We start from the raw sequence: 24,722 nt of genomic DNA, 5'->3' as shown, positions 1-24,722 counted from the left end.
AAAGTTTAAGGTTCATTCTCAGGTCCCTGGTTCATATCCTAGAGAATGACACTTCTTCCAGTGTATATGGCGATACATAACTATAGCACTATTATAATTGTAATGTCAATCTTCACAGGCAAATATTCATGTGAATTTCTTCCAGTGTATAATATGGCGATACATAACTAGCACTATTATGACAGTCAATCTTCACGTGCAAATATTCATGTGACAGCATCCTATAAAAGTCATGTGTAATTATCTTCTTGTATTCTTTATGGAATACATTTTATTTTGGGTTTCATTGGCCTGGAAGTAAGACTCCTTCAAGGCTTGTACAGATCTCCCTACTGCATCCCATAATCATAGTATTTTTACTTGTATGCAGTCAGTGACATACATTTAGCTTGGCATGTTTTCCAGTGTTTGCAGTAATAACATATCACTTATGTTGATTCTTATACACACGAAGAACCACATACGGCAAATTTTAGCGTGTGCATCACATGCGTGTCAAAACATGGATGCCACTGACTGCAAAGCTGAAAACACTATTATAGACACTCATCTTTTAGAATTCGCTATGGGATATCAATGGACCTTCACTCGATGGGCTCATTTCCTTGCAGTCTCCTTGCAATATTTAAAAGTCCGAGTCTCTCCGCGCTCTGTTTAACTTTCAGAAAACTCTTGATGCCAGCCTACGGATGTGTATGGCAACCACAGAATTAAAATCAGAGAACCTGTACTTGATCAATCGCTATATCAATGCGGCAAAATTTAGGTGTATTCATGTTTTGCTCGAAATGCACCCAAACTAATCCGTGCTTGTGCGCGATACTAGACACGCTTCATGGCATGCAAACTGGCTGCATTTAACATGTTTAAGGAGTGACGCAATGGATTTTAGTGTGGTTATCACGCAAAATTGTTTCTGTGTACCATCTGCAAGCACCCGAATACCCCAATTTTTCCCATAACTATGATGGCAACAAAGATTTAGTGTTGCTTTATTGATGAGTGAGTTCTCAATGACATACGTCCTACCAGTAGGTGGGAAAACTGAGTCCAGCTTCCACTTTTAGTTTCCTCAATATTATCGTTGTAAATGACTGACTCAGAACTTTTGCATTGCGTGAATGCATTCTGGTAGTTCATTCCGATGATTACAATTTGTGATCAAATCTACCTTGTTTAATTTCAGGTTGAAGTATGAATAACAGGAATTGCGATGATTTGAATTCCAGACCGCATTTCACCAGTATCTGTGATTTCACTCAACCTGAAACAAATAAGACAAATGAAAGTTGTATTCGTTAACCCCATGAGAACAACCTGCCGATTGGCCAAAATGAATATTGTGTCCAATTTTGAACAAATCAAGGAGGGTATTAAATAAGACCATCTGCAAATGCAAGTTTGATCATAAATAGTTTAAAGCCTAGTCATAATTGGCAATTGAAATGAGCGCTTCAAGTTACTTTAGTATCAACCAATCAGAAATGCAGTTAGATGACCAGTAGTGTCCAGGGGGTTAATTGTTGAAAGGAGAAAAAAAATATAATAAGAATCAATAAGAAGGTAAAAAGAAGAAGGAAAGAGGATGGCAAAGAAGAAAGGAACTAAATAAACAATAGTTGGTTCACCTCAAGTTCGGTAGTAACAACGTACGTGCGTATTTCGCTGGCTGCAGTTTCAAATTGTGGGCGTAAAGGCAATTGCGTAGAGCGTACACATACGCGGAGTACAAGGGCGGTATGCCGTCCTGCTTGCGGTGCAACCGCGAAAACACCATTGATATCACTACCAAACCTGAAGCGAACCAAGATACAGATAGGGTAGAAGAAGGGCCCGTGATGTAACCAAGAGGGGGAAACTTTCCCCACTGTGTTAAGTATTGCCCCTTGCATGTGGAAATTAAGCTTTAGGCCTTTTTAGTAAAGTTGCTTTGCTCCCTTCCCTGAAAAATTCTGCCTATGGCACTGAGATGAGCTGGGTATCTCCATGGACATATCTGAAACTGTCGATACTTGTAGGGTTCAAGGTGGCCTCGGGTTCTGACTGAAGGGAACAAATACCCCCACCCGGTTACACTGCAAAAACATTGTGTAGAACAATTTTCTTCTAATTGATTTGTACAATATAAACAAGAAAAATAAGTTTAGAGTTTTGATGGTTTGTGAAACATGTGATGTCTAATAATTTGACATCTCTGTGAACATATTTACATAATTATATAGATTACAAACTTACGTTCAAACACTGCAAAAGCTCTGCAGACTGTTTATTGCTCTGCAGACTGTTTTTTTTTGTGCTCTGCAGACTGTTTTTTTTTGCTCTGCAGAGAGCTTTTAAGCTCTGCAGACTGTTTTTTTTGTGCTCTGCAGACTGTTTTTTTTTTGCTCTGCAGAGAGCTTTTAAGCTCTGCAGACTGTTTTTTGCAGTGTTTGAACGTAAGTTCAATCCAGTGTAAACTCTTCCCGGGAAAATCTTACTCACCTTGTTGTGCCACGGAGGAAAGTGATGATGTAATGAATCCCAGACATCCTCAGCTGAGCTTTCAGTGCCTGCGTACAAAATTAAAATACAGATTTGATATTAAATATTCTGACACTCTTCTGGGCTGTGTAATAATTAAGTGCTGGGGTGGGGGGGGGTAAAATTTCTAAATGACATGCCAAAAATTGCTTCCTCCGGCCTGTCCAAATTTGCTTGTCCACTCTCGGCTTGCCAAAAATCTGTGTCCCAATTTACAAATCTTAACTGGTGTAGATATGTAATGTGAGCACATCGAGCACGAGCAGGAAATGGTGCCCCACAAAAGTGTGCCAAAATTGCTTGTTCCCCCCGTTCAGCTTGCCAAAACATTTTTGCTCCAACCTCCCCCAATTTTACCTCTACCAGGACAGTCCCTAATACAATGAAGTTAATTGTGTTGGAGCAGGATAATTGGTCATTTATGTAAGTCATAAAAGAAGCAGTATATTTGGAGTTCAAGAGGGCCTCATGTCATATGGCCCCACCAACCCTGTGTAAAATCTTACCACTCACCTTGTCTCATGTAGGAAGGTGATGTCACATGTTAGCAGTCATCTTTTACTTCAAGACCTCCTGGCAGCAGGCAAGCTTTCTGTAGCTGTGAAAATGCAAACAGATATAGACATATTCTGAAACATTTGTGCTACCATGGTACTATGAACAGGGATGCAAGTCCACTTTTGATAAAAAGCCTGAAAAACAGTGTGAAAATTACCAGAATGATCCTAAAACGGGCTGATAATAGAAGAAATTGCGTAAATCTGGGATTCAGAAAAGCCTGAATTCAGGCAAAATTCAGCCTGAAAACTTGCATCCCTGAAATAAGCTGTGTTTGGCCAGGTCAATCAGTCATTCCAATATAACTATTGAAAAGTGAACAAATACAATAGTAGTTGAACAATAACAACATACTGTAACCATGGGCAAGGGAGGGCATGTGCCCTGGGTGCCATCTTAGAGGGACTGAATCGACCGCAGCACCCCTAAATCGCTTTGCATGTATTTCAACATAAATAGTCATATTGAAAGACCATTTTCAGACCCAACTTCATAACCAAGTGGTATTTGAGAAAATGTTCAGAGGTGCCACATTTTCTCTTTTAAAATAACATTGTTTCTGTCTGCATATAGAAGCTGCTAAATTTCATGAATGAGAGATTGCAGATTGCATCACTTTAAGAGAGGCACAATGCTAGTATAAACTAACATAATATAAAAGACTATATTTCATGTTAAAAATAGTCTTGTTACAGAGAAAGTGTCTTACATTTCACACAATGAATTTCTTCCATTTCAATTTTCTGTACTGATTTGCAAGCTAGTGCTCACGGGTAGATAGTGACAAAAAGTACTTCAATGAACCGAGGACATCCGGATGTTGCAAAAAATGTTCATTTCTTGACTATCGACCAATGTTTATCCAGTCTATTCTCAACAGGAAAACAAATGCAACCTGTACAAAGTAATAGGAGTGTCATTTGCTGTAATGAGGTGATGCGTCATGTTGCAAAGGATTAAGGGGTAATATATTTTCTCCGGTTCTGCTATCTCTCATTCGTAAAAATACAGCACTTTTAATAAGGAGTTTTAATGTGTTAGATCAACCAAATATTACGTACTAGTCAGAGATTGCAGATTGACCACTGCAAAGCTAATGAGATGCCAAATGCTTTTACAATAAAATAAAGGATTATCAAAGTTTCATGAAGGAAATAGTCTTGTAGTTAATTCTGTTATCTCTTACTCATTAATAACAATTTGGTTTCAGGGGAGATCTACCAAATAATGTTGATGTCATTATGTATACTATTTAACAAGGGATAACTAACCTTGTTGTCCACTTGTAGAAAGCTTCATTTTTGTGGAGAATGAGGAGTTTGTGGTCCAGTTCATTATCCTTAGCTTTCCGAGACCTGCTGGTAGAATGAGGAGTTTCACCTGTTAGCTTTCCGAGACCTGCTGGTAGATTGGCTCTCTTGTATGGTTTGTGGTGAAAGATGATTCCATCTCTTGCAGGTAGAGTTTTCTGTTGCTGTGAAATACACAGAACAATACAACATTATTTTTACAAAGCGACTGATTACTAGCACTTTGTTTTCAGGGCAGATCTACCTAATTAATAAGTTGTTGTCATTATGTGTACTATTTAACTAACCTTGTTGTCCACTTGTAGAAAGCTTCATTTTCGTGGCGAATAACGAGTTTGTGATCCAGTTCATCCCACGTTAGCTTTCCGAGACCTGCTGGTAGATTGGCCCTCTTGTATGGTTTGTGGTGAAAGATGATTCCATCTCTTGCAGGTAGAGTTTTCTGTTGCTGTGAAATACACAGAACAATACAACATTATTTTTACAAAGCGTTGCAATGCGCCAGACCAATATTACCATAATGTAAATAATGAGAAATTGCAGATTGCACCACTGCAAACTGATAGACGCTAAATAAATGCTATTATATCAAATAAAGGAATATTACACATCACACATAGTGTTGTAGGTTTGTTATCTTTCACTCGTAAAAGAACATATATTGTTTGAAGGGGAGATCTATTATGTTGGTGTCATGAAGTGAAATATTTAACTAACCTTGTTGTCCACTTGTAGAAAGTTTCATTTTTGTTACGAACATGGTGAATGAGGATCAAGTTTCACAGTGATGCAGTTTACCATTCGCTCTAAGACCTTCCAGTAGATTGGCTTTTCTTGTAGAGAATTGACTTTTCAGGTTTGCGTTGAAAGATGCTATCTTTCTTGCATGGCAGGTAGTCTGTGGAATTCATGTAATACAGAATATTTTAATAAAGATTTGTAATGTGACAGCTCAACCAAATGTTCCCACATGTAAATACAATACAACAGGGTAATACAAGACAGTATATGCGTGTTGATGCGTGCGCATACTGCCAGGCATTGACGTCAGAAGTCAACTCATCTATAGCTGCATTATATATACCCATAGCACGCTTGGTCATTCCAAAGGAGTAAAGGCTAGAAACTGAGAACTAATGGGTAAACAGGGTCCAAAAAGGGGCTACTCTTGTCTCAGCTAGTTCCACTTCTGACTTCATAGATGAGCAAACATTTCTTTCCCAAAAGTGCATCTAACCTTTGCCATGGGAGGTAGGCGAGGTACAAGCATATCCTGCCAAATAGCACAGAATTGTTTTAGTCACTATTTATCTGCTTGTTTTCATGATTATTGCATGACTCACCAAGATCTGCATTGGGTCTGTGATATGTAGGCCTATCTATCTGTTGATAAAATTGGCATAAATGTAAAAACTTCACACCTTGTGCTGATTCATACATGAGAAATGATTGTTACCACTGTAGATATGTACAGTATATCAAAACATGTATACATTTGTATAAAGGAGCTGATCTTGTCTCAATTAGTTTTTACACCCCTGGCTTATAATACATGTAGATGAGCAAACATTTCTTTCCCAAAAGCGCGCCTAACCTTTGTCATAGGTGGGAGGTACAAGCATATCCTCCCAAATACCATTGTTTTAGTCACATTTATCTGCTTATTTTTGTGATTATTGCATGACTCACCAAGATCTGCATTGGTTCTGTGATGTCTATTCTGTTGATAAAATTAGCATTTACTTATTGATTAAGAATTATTTAAATAATGTTTAAAACACCACTTTGAGCTGCTTCTTCAGGTCATTCATTACATGAGAAATGATTGCTATCACTATAGATATGTATAGGAAAACATGGGCATTCAATGTTGTCTACAGTAGATAGCATAAACCACTAAGACAGGAAATATTGTGCAACTCTGCAGCACTGATCATGTAATTTATAAAATCTTCTTATGTGTACTTTTAGAGCTATCTACAGATCGATATAGTAAGGTTTCTCAAAATGTGTAATTTTACTACTCTTACTAACCTGTTGGTCTTGAGTGAGTAATCATCTTTGACACCTTCTGGTAGACCATCCAATTGACCCTTTGCACGGATCTGCAATCTTTTGCTACCAATGAGGTTATCCAAGTAAGACACATGTGCAAAAGGACATTTTTCAGATCATGTATATTTGCGTATGCGGTAGTTGAAGCATACGTTAGGAGTACAAATCAACAACATGCACTTTGCAAGCAAAAGCTCATTTGAGATGACGTGCAAAGTGTCAATATGGATGCTGGTTATTCTGTCTTCTGGGGTACACCATCAGACGTTCAAGGTTTTCATTCCACACTTTGCATAACCTCGTTTTGAGATGACCGTACAAAGTGTCAATATGGATGTTGGTTATTCTGTCTTCTGGGGTACACCATCAGACGTTCAAGGTTTTCATTCCACACTTTGCATAACCTCGTTTTGAGATGACCGTACAAAGTGTCAATATGGATGCTGGTTATTCTGTCTTCTGGGGTACACCATCAGACGTTCAAGGTTTTCATTCCACACTTTGCATATAACCTCGTTTTGAGATGACCGTACAAAGTGTCAATATGGATGCTGGTTATTCTGTCTTCTGGGGTACACCATCGGACGTTCAAGGATTTCATTCTATACTTTGCATATAACCTCGTTTTGAGATGACCGTACAAAGTGTCAATATGGATGCTGGTTATTCTGTCTTCTGGGGTACACCATCAGACGTTCAAGGTTTTCATTCCACACTTTGCATATAACCTCGTTTTGAGATGACCGTACAAAGTGTCAATATGGATGCTGGTTATTCTGTCTTCTGGGGTACACCATCGGACGTTCAAGGATTTCATTCTATACTTTGCATATAACCTCGTTTTGAGATAACTGTACAAAGTGTCAATATGGATGCTGGTTATTCTGTCCTCTGGGGTACACCATAAGATGGTCAAGGTTTTCATTCTGAATAGAATATGGTAGTATAGGATGCTGTACAATCACATATTTATTTGCATGTTTTACTGTATTGGCTGGTTAGACTGTCTGTCATAGCTGTAAGAAACAAAATAAAATTCATAACATTTTTAGTGTGACGTAGCTGAGCCACCAATGAAGACCATGTCTGTGGATGTCCAAACAGCACCTGAATGATAGGGTCACTCAAGTGGTTTTTACAGTGTTTCTGTGATGTACACTATGTGTTATATGTGGCAAAAAAGTTACAGGCCTATAGGTTCTAATGGCAATTGTCCTGTTAAATTGGTATATCATTTCTACCTGAGTAACTATACATGACAGATAGTGGAAATCTTTTTCTCATTGCCTGAAGCTAGACAAACAATTTGGTATAAATTTCATGAAAATCGGGCCAACTTTAGTTTTTGACCCCTGTACAAATTGACCTTCGACCATATTTATATATTTGTGATCCTTACAACCAGATGGATAATTTGATATGCTAATGAGTGAAATCGAAGCATGTTTAATTTTTGACCCCTGTATAACTATAACCCTATGGGGTAATTTCTGGGGTCATTTTGAAGGTCATAGACTCAAAATAACGATTGCTTACCTTCTCTTTTGGATTCAGCAGGTTCAAATTAGTAAAGATACCTAGGTGATTAACTTTTGCTAAAAATGCTGCAACAATTTTGTACAAGCATATATTATATACAAAGTAGGCCTGTCGCTGTTAGCATTGCCCTAGTCACTTGCCTGCTGCTTGATAAAGTAGATTATATACCTCATATAGATTCCTGTTATCTGATTGGTTAAAAGTGCAGTCATTGAATTAGCTATGCCCTCCTTTTTAAGAATTACGTAAAAACTGAACTATTCCCCAGGCAATAGTCTTTTGAAAAGACTATTCCCCGGGAATAGTCATTTTCACTTCATCGGTGTGCATCCTGATCAAACTCTACGTGCGCTATGGCGTGTTCGCGTTACGCACACACGGCACCGACGTGCTGCCTGCCAGTTGCGGTGATGCGATCGGTTCATAACAAAAAACTTTCTTGGTAAATTTTACCATGGCCTATGAACAATAATATAGGCCTTTTAACCAATCAGATGACAAAAATCTATGTTAATGAGGATGCCCCTCGGGTCATAGCATGGTTTGAGATCACCTTGGGCCTATAATTTTAACCATGACCCGAACAAAGCAGTCAATATTTGTATACTATCTGTAGTATCTCTCTGGTCTGTTTCCAGGGTCTGTTTACACAAGTCAAGAATTTACATTTTTTACATGATTTGTCATTTGACTCACCTGGGTTGTCTAAAAGGATGCTACTGAAGAAGGAGGAATTCATCATCCAGGTCACCATCCTCACGACCTGCTGGTAGACAGTCTCTGTCAAACCTGTGAAATGATAGCAAGGGTTCTCAAATAAGTATTATGAATTGGTGTCCTTTATATAAATGAAGTATAAAGATTTATATGGATACAGGTACAACATGGTACAAGTCATGTTGAGGTTTTGCTGGCTGCATTGAAGGTCAAATTTAAGGGGCATACGTAGGCTACACATGAATGCACAATTCAAGGAGTTGATGAGCTCAATATAAGCCAAGGGCAACATTATGATAACTGAAGTAAATAAATGAAATAATTTATATGGAAATGAACATTTTATCAACAAAGTGTGAAAAATAATGGCTGTAGTACAACATTATATAATTTTAAACAAATAAATAAGTAAATATGCCAATAAATAGTGAATCGACCTAAGTAGTGCCCCTGCGCTTAATACAATCACTTTCAGGTGGTGCTTTATATTAAAATTTTGAGAAATTAATACAGTGTATTAAATGTCTAAATGATCGTATTCCTAAACTGGGAGATTTAGAAGGTCTTATTCAGATATTTGATGGAATTGAAAGGGGACACTTAAGGGATCTAGAATGAGCGTTTATGGCGTTTCGACAGTATTTTTTGTGGGACATGAGAGCACCTCAGACGTATCGAATTGCATTCTGAATACGAAGCATGTCTTTCTGATATCAAATAATTTTCATTTTTTGAAATTCACGATATAATACAAATTTTATGACAAATTATTAAAATTTGATATTTTTCACATTTTGATATATAACAGTCCTCGAAGTAAATTTGATAAATCTAATGATATATTCTTAAAGTGTATGTAGCAGGGAGGAAAAGCCGACGATCAATTGAAAATTTTGACCTTTCATATTGAAGATATGGATTTTTTCCAAAAAAGACCTAATTTTTTTTGGTGTTTTGGGAAAAAATTCCATATCTTCAATACGAAAGGTTAAAATTTTCAATTGATCGTCGGCTTTTCATCCCACCTACACACACTTTAAGTATAAATCATCAGATTTATAAAGTTTACTTCGAGTAGGCCTACTGTTAAATATCAAAAATATCAATTTTTAATGATTTGCCATAAAATGTGTATTACATTGTGAATTTCAAAAATCAAAACTGGGAGATTTAGAAGGTCTTATTCAGATATTTGATGGAATTGAAAGGGGACACTTAAGTTGTCACTCAAACAATTCTGTAGGGGCACGTATTAGGGGAGGGGTACTAATTAGGTCAATTGGTAATGGAGTTTTGAATTGAAAACAAAGCAAGAATTGGGTTGTCAGATGACAGAGCAGCGCTGTCTTGACCAGTTGCAATAACTGAGTACGGTACAATTAAATGGCATGGGCAAAAATATGTAAGAAATTTTGCAAAACAAAATGAATGAAAGAATGTGTATGAATAAAACTATGTAGTTATGTTCCAAACATGTGCAGCAATATTTTATTCTTCTTTAGACATTAAATGACTATGCAAACACGAATATGCATGTGACTCCATCCTACCCGCTAATGCCTGCTGCGTGTCAAAAAGGCTAGACGCACAATATTTTAAATGCGCAGGCCTCATATTTATACTTCAAAAATGTTGTTTTTTAAAAACGTGTAAGCATGTGTCAAATTACCTAAAAATGCATTTATGCCCGTCTCCTGTCAAAAAGCCCCAGCAGCGTGAAACGTTTTGCCCATAGGCCTATATGTGCGTCCAGTTTCATTAATGGTAGGCCTACTCGAAAATGCCTACCTTGCGTCAAAATACCCAGGGACGCACACAGCATCCAATTACCTCAAAAAAGCCTCCCGCACATCAAAAGCCCAGCCTGCCCAGGCAATTGCCGTTTTATCTGCCGCGCACGTCCAATTACAGCATAAATGTCTACCAAACATCATGACCGGGTTCATGACGACCCGGCGCATGTTGTTTAACCCACGCGAGTGTTACCTCTAAAATGTCTGCCGCCCTCAAAGATATTACAATGTATATAGGCCTATACTAAAAGATTACCGACTCAAAATCGCACCACTATATGTAAATGTATGTAGGGCTTGTAGGCCTTTATCTAGTGCTACATGGCAAATGCGCTATCCTGGTTTGTCGCTCATGGGGGCAGTAGCGTAGCCAGCAGGGGGGGTCAGAGTGCCCCTGACAAAAAATGAAAGAAAAAAGTGCCCCTCTGACAAAAAAATGAAAGAGAAAATCTGGAGGGTAAAGGAAAAGAAAAGGGGCAAAGAAAGAGCCCCTTTTCAACCAAAATTCACCCCGATCATGGGCCAAAATAGTGCAATTTTTACCACAAATAAACAGATAAAATGTAAAAATAAAAGTAAATAAACAGATAAACAATTGCTGGTGATTATAAGCAATGTATTTGTTTGTAAACAAAAGCCAAATAGGTGTTGAATTAAGCCAAAATAATTTATATTGCATGCAGCCACCCCTACGTACCACGTACACGCATGAAAAAAAACCTCATCAAAATACACCAATTTATGCACTCTTTTTTACCCCAAAATAAACGGATAAAATGTAAAAAATAAACAGTTAATAAACAGATAAACAATTGATAGTGATTATAAAGCATTGTATTTGTTTGTAAACACTCATGTGTTAATGCCAAAAACAATTATAAAATTGCATACAGCCAGGGTCTACACCCACACGCCAATGAATTTTGTTTTGCATGAAAAAAATCTCCACAAAACGCTCCAATTTATGCACGTTTTTTTAACCCAAATAAACAGGTAAAATGTTAAAATACACAGTAAACAAACAGACAAACAATTAATAGTGATTATAAGCATTGCATTTGTTTGTAAACACAAGCCATATTGAAATAAAGTTGCTCATTTTGAAACGTATTTCTGAAAGCTTCAAGCCTAGGCCCGGGCATTTTTTTAATTAGGTAAGCTTAAAAATACGAGACAAAATAATACTAAAATAACGGTATAAACTTACCGTAATTCCTGCAAAGATTTGTGTCTGCAAGTGTCCAATAACTGTCTGAATTGTTGCAATGTCAAACTGATGCCAATCATCGTCAGTGACGTGATGCTCGTGGATTGTTTGAAGGCATCGATAAAGTTATTAAAACACTCGTCAGGAATTATCTGTACATGTTCTTCTTCCTCCGCCTCCCTTTCTTCCTCCTCTTCTTTTCCTTCCTTGTCTGCAGTCATGGCAGTAGCAGTCAGTACTAGCGTGTGTAATTGTGTGCATGACATGAATGTGCTGGCCATATGTCTCACCAAACTCACCACGTAACTGCTATCATATACACTCAGCAACTCTAGACTCGTGAGTCTGGTATGAATAGACTCAAGTAGAGCGTCATGTTGACTCATACTCATACCATCCACACTGATCTCCAGCACAGTCATTGCAGATGGTAATGAGTTGGTAAGACATGCTGCTACTGCATCATTCATATCATTACCACGGATATACAACTGTGTAAGATTGGCTGGGATATTCTCTGCCAATGTCAACATATCGTTTGCTGGTGCATTCATGTCGGATGCAGACAACACGCACAGTTCCGTACATTCGTTGATATGTTGGCATAACGCAGGAATAGTTTTCCCAGCCTCGATTGGATTTTGTGCGATATTGAGGAGCTCCAGTGATGGCATTTTGTGGACATTTTGAGCAAGCTTGGTCATTTGTTCTCCACTAGGTGCAGTTGATGTTGCTTGTAGCTCCGTTAGTGAAGACAAATGACCCTCCTCAATGTTCTTACACAGTATTTCGAAGTTGTCATGCAGCGGGAAGAAGTTTACATTGAGGACCTCCAATTGGACATGGTGGATGTTATTGAATATACCAGACACATCAGTTTCTGATGTGCTTGGTAGGCCCTCGCTGGCTTGGATACAGCTGATGTATGCTGCTATAGCTGCAGGGCTGTAACTCAGGATGTCATCACTTGTGTTTGGATTAACAGCAAGAAATCTTTGTTTGATTTCTTCAATTTTATCATCAGAAATGGCATTAATTTCTTGCTGTTTTGAATCCCACATATCACGGGTTGCACCGAACTGAACAACTGGATCTGTTGCATGCGCAATTGGACGCAACACAATTTCACTCAATTCTGGCTTGTTACTACTTTGCATTAGGTAGCCTAATGCATTTGCAGCCTTGGTAGTGATGCCATGAAACAAGACCTTGCCTGAGGGAAATAAACTTTGCAAGTCTATATTAGGCCTATCACTCTGGGCTTCAGAGTTGCATACCAGGCACAATTCAATTAATTCTTGAATTGGTCGAGTCTCGTTAAATGGCAACTGTTCCGAGTAAAACCTGTCAGAATCCATGTCACCAAAGATTGTGACCAATTTTTCCACAATTTTGTGTGCAGCTGGCACACATTGCGCAGCAAACATCAGCACAAGTGCTATGCTCAGGGCATTTTTTTGGGGACTCAATATCTTTCAGATATAAGTCTAACTCTTCTCCACGTTTGAGAGAAAATACCCTGCACAAAACTCTTGTACCGATTTGTGGAAAAATTGCCACTTACCAGTTTGGTGCTTTTCAGTAAGCACACCAATTTCGCTTGCAACAGAGAAAACAGAACCAGGGAAATCTGTTTCCCCAAACACAAGGTTAGTGTATCCTGGGGTCAGCCCTTTAACAGCAACCTCGCCAAGCTTGTCGATGAGATCTTCCTGTAGAAATTAAGAGAAAAAAGTGGAAAAGTTCATGAGTAAACCAGTACATTAACATTTTTATTTCTCAATAGGCATAAAAGTATGCAGCCTGCGAAACATATTTGGTTTGTTATTTAAGCCGTGAACACTTTAGCTGAATTTATACGCCATCGCTGAGCGATGAGCAATTGCTTCTAGCCAATGAGTTATGGCGCTTTTTGTTGCGTTGAAAAAAGCGCGCAACCTCATCGGTCAGATATCAATTGCTCATCGCTCAGTGATGGAGTATAAATTCAGCTTTACATATTTGTATAGGCCTAGTATTATAATCATGATTGTATAGGGCCTAGCCTAAGTTAAGGCATATAGGCTTAGCTATGCATGTTGTGCAAAAAATGATGAGTATGACTGTATGAGTGATGCCAAGGCCTAGCAAAATTAGCTATAATTTGTTCGGCTAATTGGCCTTAAATATAATTGGCAAAAATCATTCAGTTTTTGTTGCGCAAGTCAAACAACAAACAACGGCTAAATAATCAAATAGAATATTAAAATAATTAGGCCTACTGACAGTCAATGCAATGACTGATAAAATTAATATTAATGTTTATCAGTACCCAATTATTTGACACTATCATGACTATGATTGCAAAAAGCCTACCTTACACAATCATATTTTATAATGCGTAATTCATATTAGACCTCATTTAATTATATTAGTCAATTTTGTTTTGATGAGTGGGCCGTCTAGGGCTAGGCCAACGTCTGCTGGGTATACCAACCAAGTCCAAGCGACAGTCGCATGCATGCATGTTGTGCCGGGCCTATGCATGCATGTATGTCACCATGATCAAGATTGATGAGTCTTATGAACAGCGCAAAATATACGCTAATAAAGTAATATATTAAACTTAGTTTTAAATCCTTAGACAGCTGACTTCACTTCATAAATCGGTTATTTTGGTGTAAACGGATGTCTTTCTTCCACCAGCAATGTTAAAACACCCATTCATTGGCCAATGTCAATTTACATGATTTAGCGGTGAGTTTATGATAAAATTATTCCAGTTAAAAAACGAGGGCGCTATTACGTGTTTTGAAACGGTGTGCCTGAAACACAGAGTCCACTATCGCGTGCAAGGTATGAAGTAATTATTTTGTGATTGGTTTAATTGAGAAGTCCCTGAGAAGTGTTTATTCCCCTGCCCTGTCAATAAATTAGAAATAAAATGTGAAAGATGAGAAATGAGTGTCCTATTAGTAATTTTACATTTCTAGGGTTGGGAACCAAGAAGCCTTAGGAAGTGTTCATAAATACTTGGGGGGGGTGGGGTGGAAAATATAGGGGATAAAAACAAAATTGGGTCCTAAAATGGGAGGATCAAAAGAAAATTCAGTCGGGTGATCAAAAAATTGAGGTTAGGCCTAAAGTAGGCCTATGGGGTAAAATGTACGACAAGGCATGTTGCACATTCCAAAAATTTTGAGCACTCCGTGCGCATGGATGTTAATGTGTAGGCCTACTCTCAAGCTTCAAATCAACAAAATTTGCGCACTTTTTAAAAATACAATAGATGTGGATCATGTTGGCCTATCATGTAACTCCAATGAGTAGGCCTAGGCCTAAATGGTCATGAGTGAGTTAATAACATATAGGCCTATGTTTGGTTTCTTTTTAAGGACATAAACGGGGGGGGGGGCATAAAAAAAGGGGGGGGGGGAAAAAATCCACCCTTTTTAGGGGATCAAAAAAATTGATGTTGGAGGTTCCAACTTTTCCACCCCCTCACCAAAGTATTTATGAACACTCCCTAACTTACAAAGGATTCCAATTAAAAAGCATGGTAACAAAATAGCAGATGGGGATAATTTGTTTTACAAAGTAGGCCTACCGTAAAATGGGGTAACTTCGGTCAGCGGGGTAACTTTGGTCGGTCAAATATATTTTTTTAAATGGTCATATTTTCGTACAGCAATATTGTTTTTAGTCATATTTGGTGTCAATTTGTTAAGAAATAGGCCTATGTTTGGAAGAAATAATAGTCGCTCATGTGTAATTTCCTTGAAATTTACGAAAAAAGCGGGATTTTGGACCAAAAATCAGCATTTTTTACATTTTTTTCAGAAAAAATAAAAATCGATATTTGTGAGCAAGGATATGTGTTTGATTAATTTTGCAAGGTGTCAAATGTCACAAAAAACAACAACTTGCCCATATTCAGCGAAGATCAATTTTTTTGATTTTTTTCCTTCATGGAATGTAATACTGTGACCAAAGTTGCCCCAAAGGCGGGGTAACTTTGGTCAGGTCATTTTGAACCCCTAGGGCACCCTTACAAAATTATTAAAAATCTTTTTCAACTTCAAGGTGTAGAAGGGAACCCTAATGTCACAAAAAGAGTTAATTAGAAATATAATTGGTTTTGTTTGGAAGCAGTGGTTTAAAAACTCTGAAAAGTGCCCAAAGTTACCCCATTTTACGGTACTCGTTTTTCAAGTAGGCCTAATTGTTAAGAGCGCATTGCAAAGATGGAAAATAATGGACGTGATGAGTAGACCTAATATTTAGGCCTAGACAAAAACCTATACACAGCCAAACATATTTTTCAAATGTTCGGGTTTTTCAGTAGGCCTATAATAGTGCAGGGCCTAAATTTGACACTTAAACAAATCGAGTTGCTTAAGACATTTTTTGCGGTGTAGAGGCCTATCCATATCAAGAGTCTTATCCATATCATTATAATTTCATTTAGCAGTTTTAATTTATCACCTTTTTCTTAAAGGATCGGATAGCAACGTTTGCACAGTTTTTTGGTGGGACGTGAGAGCACATCAGACATATCGTATTGCATTCCGAATACGAGGAATGTCCTTCTGATATTAAAAATGATTTGTGAAATTCGCGATAAATAAGTTATATTTTGGGTTTTGGTTTAGGTAAAAACGTTTTAATAACATTAAAATGTCGGGTTATATAAAGGTCATGAAATCAACGTTTTGTATGAAAACACACTACAACAATATTTATTAAAATGTTTTCGAAATGTCATTGTAAACTATTTTTGCAAACATTTTTGGCTAAGTATTTTGTCAACACTTAAATAACAACTATGTTAAAATATTTGCACCCAACAAACACAGAAATGTTCTTAAAATGTTTTTTACAAAACGTTTTAATAACATTTAAATGTCGGGTTATATAAAGGTCTTGAAAACATTTTAAAAACGTTATTGTAAATATTTTGGGCAAACATTTTTTGCAAAATATTTTTCAACCCCAAAATAACATTCTGTTTAGAATGATTTGTACCAAGTTTTCAAAAATGTTTTTGGAATGTTATTAAAACGTTTTTATACTCTTTATATAAACCGACATTTAAATGTTTTCTGTAAAACATTTGTGTTTGCTGTGCAGTAAATTACCAACAAATGTTATTTAATGTTATGAAAACGTTTTATACCATTAATGTACCCTTTCTATAATCCGACATTTAAACGTTTTCTGACAACCTTTTTAACATTTTGCGAATGATGTCGAAAACGTTTTGTGTTTGCTGGGTAATAGGCCTACAAATTTTTATGGCAAATAGGCCTAATGAGAAATTAATATTTATTTTATATTTTGATAATTAACAGTCCTTGAAGTAAATCTAATGATATGTAGATAATGTAGGCCTACTTAAAGTGTATCTGGGAGGAAAAGCCGTCCATCATCTTTTGAAAATTTTGACCATTGGAGATATACGGTACACTTTTACCCCATAGGCCTAAGACCTAAAAATTGTCAATATTTTGATGTTTTAAGATATTAAGGGATCTAGAATGAGCGTTTATTGCGTTTCGACAGTATTTTTTGTGGGACATGAGAGCACCTCAGACCTATATCGAATTGCATTCTGAATACGAAGCATGTCTTTCTGATATCAAATAATTTTCATTTTTGAAAATCACAATATAATACAAATTTTATGACAAATTATAAAAATTTGATATTTTTCAAATTTTTGATATATAACAGTCCTCGAAGTAAATTATATAAATCTAATGATATATTCTTAAAGTGTATGTAGCTAGGAGGAAAAGCCGATGGTCAATTGAAAATGTTGAACTTTAATATTGAAGATATGGATTTTTTCCCAAAAGACCAAATTTTTGTTGGTGTTTTGGGAAAATAAATCCATATCTACAATACGAAAGGTCAAAATTTTCAATTGATCGTCGGCTTTTCATCCCACCTACATACACTTTAAGTATAAATCATCAGATTTATAAAGTTTACTTCGAGTACTGTTAAATATCAAAAATATCAATTTTAATGATTTGCCATAAAATGTGTATTAAATTGCGAATTTAAAAAAAAAAATCAAAATTACTTGATATCAGAAGGACATTCTTTGTATTCAGAATGCAATTTGATATGTCTGATGTGCTCTAATGTCCCAAAATAAATACTGTCCAAACGTTCATACCCCTTCCCTTAAAGGAATGTCAATTTTCAACAACTGAGAAACAAAATACGGAACTCCGTTACGTGTGACCCAGAGCTAGAGAAGTCGAGTGACTGTAAGTAGGCGCATTTAGAGGAGAACGACCCTAAAATGAAATATGTAGGCCTATGCCGCTTAATGAAATTGATTTGCAGCTTCTGCGAGCGCGATTTAGTAGGCTCCTATTATTAGAAAATTATGCCGAATGCCGACAGGCCTAAATGAAATTGATTTGCATTTTCTGCGAGCGTTATTTCTTGGCTGAATTTGAAATGTCTTTTTTGTTATAAATATCAACAACCAAAGTGAGCGAGACATTAAAAGGAAGTATAGGCCTACATTGCAGTGGCGGAACCGGGGGGGGGGGCAAGGGGCAGGAAAAAAATGAATGAATGCACGAATAAAGTGGTGTTAGTGTTTACCCTTCAGTCTAAGGCTGCTCTTGTCATATAGGGGGGGGGGGGGGAGCAAAGCCACATTTGCTTCCTCGCTGATTTGTTAAAGTCATATTATAACATTTCTATAAGAAATAGAATTGTATTTTTTTTGGTACAAAATGTTAGTTTTCACTGTATGTCTAGTCCTCTTTTAATTTGGACTCAAACAGACGAGGCAATACAAAGGAAATCGCTATTTAATACCAGTACATAATTGTATCGCCAATGCGAGCCACTCATTCGAACGTGAGTCGTGTCGGTTAATATGTCACGACTGCCCGCACGCCACTGTGTTATGCACATCCCGGGGCCGGGGGGGCACTCAAATTTAGAAGTGACGGGTATGTGTAAAATTTTCTACCGAATGACCCCTTTTTGGGCTGACAATAATTATTACCCCCTTTAAAATTTCAAACGGCTCGCCAAAAATCGCTTGCCCCCCCTCTCGGCCCGCCAAAAATCGCTTACCCCCCCCCCCCAAAATACTTTCCCCCCCCCCTTGAATATGCCAAATTTTTGGGATCCCAAATTGCAAACCTTAAATGGTCTAGAAGTATGTTGCGAGCGCAGCAAAAGCAGGAAAATGCATATTTATAAAGCATTTCCGTACTGTTTTCCTAAGCCTGTTAGAGCGTTTTATTGAAAAGGCGCCCATGAATGCGAAATAAAATCGCTTGCCCGCCTCTCGGCTTGCCAAAAATTGCTTGCCCCCCCTTTCGGCTTGCCAAAACTTTCTTGCCCCCCCAATTTTACCCTCCCCCAGGGCTCATAATTATTGCACAGCCCCTTGCGGTGCTAGTTCTGAGTGGACCAATGTATTATCTGGGGTCCCTCAGGGATCTGTTTTGGGCCCACTTTTGTTTAATATATACGTTAACGATCTTCATCTTCATCTTCAGTCTCCCATGTACGCTTATGCTGATGACACGTTCATTTTTAGGATCATTAAAGATGACACGGATATTACTATATTGCAATCTGATCTGGACAAATTAAACTGGTGGTCAAACAATAACGCTCTTCAATTTAACCCATCTAAATGCCAAGTCATGTGCATAAGCAGGCGCAAAAACAAACCTGTTCCTGTCTACCACGTCAATAACACTAGTCTTGCTACTACTGATAACCTTCGTCTCCTAGGTGTAACAGTCTCCAGTGATCTTTCGTGGAATTGTCACGTCAACAACATTGTCAAAAAGTGCAATAAATTATTTGGTTTTACCAGAATTGTCGCGGGAACCCGGGGGTGCCAGTTGAACCGTCAATGAAGTCATCACCGACCAAAATTTCGCGGTAAAAGGGTATCTTTTTAAGCATAGGCCACGTCCCGCGCGGGACGCGAAAAGGGTCTCAATTTTGGTGTTTTCTGGAAAAAAGGGTACCTTTTTACAATAGATATACCCTCGGCGTTTTGGGTTCATGAAAATCAAAGTCCAGCATTTGACGTCAGCCGCTGTTTTCGTTCCTGATTGTAAACAACTTCTTACGTCCGGGTCTGTAAGTGGAATATATTAGTCTTGTGCCCGGTCTTGTACCATGATTAAAACTCGGTGATGTTTGTGCATGCTGCCGAGCGGGCTGCGTAGAGACGGGCGTAGAGACTACGAATTTTGTACTGTGTAATCGGAATGGATTACGACATACGTTTGACTGCTGAACCAGATATGACAGGAACCATGCCTTTTGGAAATCGTGAAGTGACATTTGCCATCGCTGTTTGTCACCCGCGCAAAACCCGAAGTAGGAAATAAACTTTTCCACTACAAATAACCTGTTGGTGTATGATCTTCCCAGGATGTACTTGTACTAATTGGATACCAATGAAATGATTGCAGCTTGTTTGTTGTGTATGACCCAATTTTGTGTTAAGGATGATATTCCAGGCTATTTCATATTATAACAGAAATTGTATGTAAAGGGATTGGAAATACACTAGGTAAATATTGCTTTCTACCTTCGTCAGTAAAAAGGGTCATTGGGACATGTAAGGTCAGTGATATGGGTACCTTTGTTTGCACCATGGCTGTGGTCAGTGATTTGGGTATCCTTTTTTCATAGCAGATCAGTGGTAAGGGTTACCTTTCAGCCCTTGGGCATGTCAGTGTTTTGGGTGAAAAATAAAAGTGTCTGGTCAGTGATGACAACATGCAATGGTATATGAGTGGCACCCCGCGGGGCGCGGGAAGTAAGAACTCCTATGTTCTACTCTTTACCAGTCGCTCATTTTGCCAATACTAGATTACTGCTCGCCTGTTTGGAATGTTTGCAAGAAATGTAATATTGATAAATTGGAACAAATACAGCATCGTGCTACTAGGTCAATTCTTTGTCAACGTAGGGGGGATCAATCATACGAGGACAGACTCAGAACTCTAAATCTCACAACTTTGAAAACTAGAAGGACTTATTTGTCTGTTTCATTCGCTTGTTCATGTCTTACTAATGCCAATCCCTTTCTTTTTTCCAGGTGGTGTGTTAATACGAGACATGAAGCTTTAATTTTAAACAATCAATCACTCCTAAAACAGATGCTTACAAAAACTGTCTTTTAGTTAATTTCCCAGTGTTATGGTCTTCAATTCCATCCGATATCAGAGACTCGTATCTCACCTGTAGCAAGTCTACTTTTAAATCTCAACTCAAATCTCACTATATGGAGCATGATGATTAATTTGTATTGATGCCTTTTTGTATTTTTTTTCCAATATGATTTGTATGTGTGTGGTCTGCTGAGTTGGGAGCGCTGCGCCTTATGGTGACAGTGCTCTTTTGTGCTTTCAGTGTTCCCCGGCAGCTCAGTAGACCCAATTTGTTGTTTTGTCTCAATTTTGTTGTTAATTGCCAGATGAATAAAAAAAAATATAAAACAAATAAAATAAATGATCACTTCTAATTTTGCCTGCATACGTATAACAGCTCGAAACACGCGTACAGCTTTTTGTGTTTGCCAAGTTTTCCTAGGGTATCTGGCAAACGGGGATCCGACAAAATGTGTCACGTGTTTTTACAAAACGAAGACGCGCCCGTTTTTGTAAACGCAGACATGACCCTTTTTTTCCTGCCACGTTTTTCAGACACCCAACCACGTGGTATAAAACACGTAGGCCTATATACCGGTAATATGGTTAGGTTATTTTTTCTGTTCCAGCTTGTCTTGTCCTTTGCCAAAAGTCGTCTTCATTTTGTCCCTGAAAATGTCTGTGGCTCTGCACCAACCCCTTCCCTTCTAACGCTTTCTACGCCGCTGTGTTTGAGAAAAAAAAAAGGGGGGGTGGGTGGGGCTGACAATCAAAGTCAAATCCGCAGGGTGGGTGGGGAAGGTATAAAACTAGAAAGGAAATGAAAAGAAGATCGTGATGATGGAAAATAAAAGCAGCGGATGACCAATATGCCCGGGGGGGTCACTCCCATTGTGGCCTGTACACCATCCGCGATAATCAACTTTTGAAAAGCACCCCAAACAAGGATTTAACCCTTGGCTAAAACGACACCCTAAACAGGAATTTCATTCCTTGCATCAAATTTCATACCCTAAATTTCATTTCCGCGTATTTAGAAATTGCAATTTTGCTACCCTTTTTTCCAATTTTTCATGTTTTTGACACCCTAATCGCGATACGCGCGGATCGTGCCTACCCACGAAAAACAACCCTTTTTACGCGTTTTCATTATCGCGGATGGTGTACAGGCCACAATGGGAGTGACCCCCCCGGGCCAATATGATATTAACTTGACTTCTAATCATAAGGAACAATAATTGAAAATGTTAACCTTTTGTCCCGGCTTTTTGTATTGGAGATAGGCCTATAGGCCTACATGAAGTTTTCCAAAAGACTTAAAAAAAATTAGGTCTTCAACGAGGTTTGGAGGTAATTTGAGCCAAGTAGGCCTATAAGTATAGAGTGTTTAAGGGATAAACACTCAATAAACTTCATGAAACTTCATGTATTAATACGAAAGGTCAATGATGGTCGGCTTTTCCTTCCAGCTACATGTACACTTTAAGTAGGCCCATATAGCATTAGATTGATAAAGTTTATACTTCCAGCGTCAATTTTTAATATTTAATTTGCCATAAATTTGTATTATATCACGAATTAAAATCAAATCAAAATTATTTGATATCAGACATTGTCAGAAGGACATTCCGCGTATTTAGCCCGGGTATTTAGATAGCCTACAATTGGTTTGTCTGATATGCTCTCAGGTCCCACAAAAATACCATGCAAAGGTGGGTTAGAGAGCTCTAAAGGGATGGGGTATGAACGTTTGGGCAGTATTTTGTTGTGGGACTTAATAGAGCACATCAGACATATCGAATGCATTCTAAATACGAAGAATGTCCTTCTGATATCAAATAATTTTGATTTTGTGAAATTCGCGATATAATACACATTTTATGGCAAATGATTAAAAATTGATATTTTTGATATTTAACAGTAATTCAGGCAAAATATAATCCAACATAAATATCAATATGTTACAATAACATTTTCCCAAAAACATGGATAAAAAATAATTTAGTGTTTCTAGACTAAAAATGCCATCTCAAAATGAAAACTCAGCCATGTCGGAATTTTGCCTCAAAAACTTTTCCACTTTCCCTGGGTCTATGGGCATGAAATTCGGCACAGATGTTTATACGTGGTTCACGTTTTGATTTATGAGGTGTTGACTTCAAATCCAGAGAAAACAATTCAATTTGTTTAATAATTAGTTTCTATGGCAACACAAAGCACAAATATTTGAGAAGTCTGCATTTAATAAGTTACAAAGCTATATTAAAACATAGAAAATTAACTGCGTCGACATATCTAGATAACAAATAAAAATAATGATCTCCTTAAGTACACATTTGTTGGGGGGATTCACATTTTCCCTCGTGTCTTAACTCTTTTGACCTTTAACCTCACCTCATTTGCATATACATATCGACTCGCATAAAACATAATTTTGAGAACGTTCTTTCGGATTATATGAATACATAACAAGACACACTTTTTATTTTAATAAGTCTATATAAAAATGTCACCTGCATAGGTCCTCCTTAACTTAAAATACGACATTTGACCTAGTCATTATAGAGGTCAAATAAAATAGCTATAAACGAATCCAATTCATGCATCTGGGTCCCTCGCGACGGGGACGACGATGCGTCGGCTCCATTCCACCTAAAATGTGAAATGATGCGGCCTGGGCGGGGATTTTAATTTGCATTCCATCACATCACCCGTGTTACACGTAGGCAAAAGAATGATGAAAGTTTAGAGCACCGCACAATACAATATAACATCGAATTTTATGCGGCTTTAATGCACCCAATTAGGCAGTCACAACACCAATTTGGTGCGGAGGGGACACAGTAATGGCCAAATGAATCCTGACCATCATTTGCCTCGTTGGATTCGTTCAGATAACATTCAGATCATTTGTACATTGTTAATCTGAGGTCATTTAAGGTCAAATAAGGCAGGCATTATTGTATGTTCTTGAAATTTCAGGAAAGTAATAATCACTCTTAAAAGGTCATTTGGGTCAAGTTCATATTAACCATGTAAAGCCAAAACGTCATTTCAAGGTCATCAGGAATCATCTCAAGTAAAAAAAGGAACATATTGTAGGATTTTAATTAAACTTGGTAGAAATGATGAGCAATAAGTGAAGCAAATCTAATAAGGTCATTTCAAGGTCACATAAGTCATTCACTTTCAAATTAGTACTTACCACACTTGCGGGAGAAGAAAGTTTGCTTTTACCCAGCATGGAAAGAACTGAATGGTACAATTCTCCCAATCTGTTGGGAATTTTTCTCCCGCGACTTCCTTCGAAGAGGCTGCACACTAAAATGACCAGCATTGGGGTACTAAGGTCAATGACAATCTCATTTCTTTGTATACACTGTGACAGACGTTTGCCCAACTTGGATAGACCAGGTGCTGCAAGATCATCTTTGGAGCGGTTGAAATAATTTCCCACAAGGTCGAGTACATCAGACTTGCTTAATGGTTTTAGCTGAAGCCTTTTATACTTCGAGCCGTATTGGTTGATTATTTCACCCTCCCGCCAAGGTCGTGTTGTAATAAGAACGCGACATCCTCTAAGATGCTTGTACCTAATGACTTCTACAATGTTTCCATTGTTTTGCTTCTTCGCCAAGATATCCATTTCTGTTTCATCAAACGAATCCAAGACAATCAAACAAGATTCCTTGCATTCGCTGGTGATCTGGCGCAGAGTGTCATTATCGATGGCAATACTAGTACTCAGCAACTGTTCTCGAATTGCATCTTCTAGATTGGTTGTATGATCTATCAACCCCAACTGAAGGATGAATAAGAGTTTAGTATGCTTCATTGCCGATAATGGGTTTTTCTTGCACCAGTCGTATGCTATCTTGGCACAAAA

General features: G+C 37.8%; 2 protein-coding genes across 2 annotated transcripts; both read right to left on the bottom strand.

Moving 5' to 3' along the window:
- Positions 1–210: 210 nt before the first annotated feature.
- Positions 211–13,126, bottom strand: LOC140146447 (uncharacterized). The gene is made up of 9 exons (XM_072168305.1): positions 11,700–13,126; positions 8,679–8,771; positions 6,423–7,459; positions 5,106–6,108; positions 4,676–4,836; positions 4,350–4,552; positions 3,034–3,118; positions 2,482–2,549; positions 211–1,264 (listed from the first exon to the last, which is right to left on the bottom strand). Exons 1-2 carry the CDS (start codon positions 13,124–13,126, stop codon positions 8,699–8,701), a joined length of 1,500 nt encoding a protein of 499 aa, XP_072024406.1. The 3' UTR covers positions 211–1,264; positions 2,482–2,549; positions 3,034–3,118; positions 4,350–4,552; positions 4,676–4,836; positions 5,106–6,108; positions 6,423–7,459; positions 8,679–8,698.
- A 60-nt stretch (positions 13,127–13,186) lies between these two features.
- Positions 13,187–24,720, bottom strand: LOC140146450 (NLR family CARD domain-containing protein 4-like). Its single transcript, XM_072168309.1, has 2 exons — positions 24,042–24,720; positions 13,187–13,411 (listed from the first exon to the last, which is right to left on the bottom strand). Exons 1-2 carry the CDS (start codon positions 24,669–24,671, stop codon positions 13,187–13,189), a joined length of 855 nt encoding a protein of 284 aa, XP_072024410.1. The 5' UTR covers positions 24,672–24,720.
- Positions 24,721–24,722: the final 2 nt, after the last annotated feature.

This window comes from Amphiura filiformis, chromosome 2 (genome assembly GCF_039555335.1).
Source record: "Amphiura filiformis chromosome 2, Afil_fr2py, whole genome shotgun sequence".
Classification (NCBI taxonomy): Eukaryota; Metazoa; Echinodermata; class Ophiuroidea; order Amphilepidida; family Amphiuridae; genus Amphiura; species Amphiura filiformis.
Note: the sequence above shows the minus strand (reverse complement) of the source record. Positions and strands in the feature narration are given on the sequence as shown.

Coding starts and splice junctions, on each gene's coding strand:
- LOC140146447 (XM_072168305.1), bottom strand. CDS start 13,126: ATGTTTGCTGCGCAATGTGTGCCAGCTGCACACAAAATTGTGGAAAAA. Junction 8,772..11,699: donor AAATCTTTGCAGGAATTACG/GTAAGTTTATAC, acceptor ATCATTTCACAG/GTTTGACAGAGACTGTCTAC.
- LOC140146450 (XM_072168309.1), bottom strand. CDS start 24,671: ATGAAGCATACTAAACTCTTATTCATCCTTCAGTTGGGGTTGATAGAT. Junction 13,412..24,041: donor TTTCTTCTCCCGCAAGTGTG/GTAAGTACTAAT, acceptor TAATTTCTACAG/GAAGATCTCATCGACAAGCT.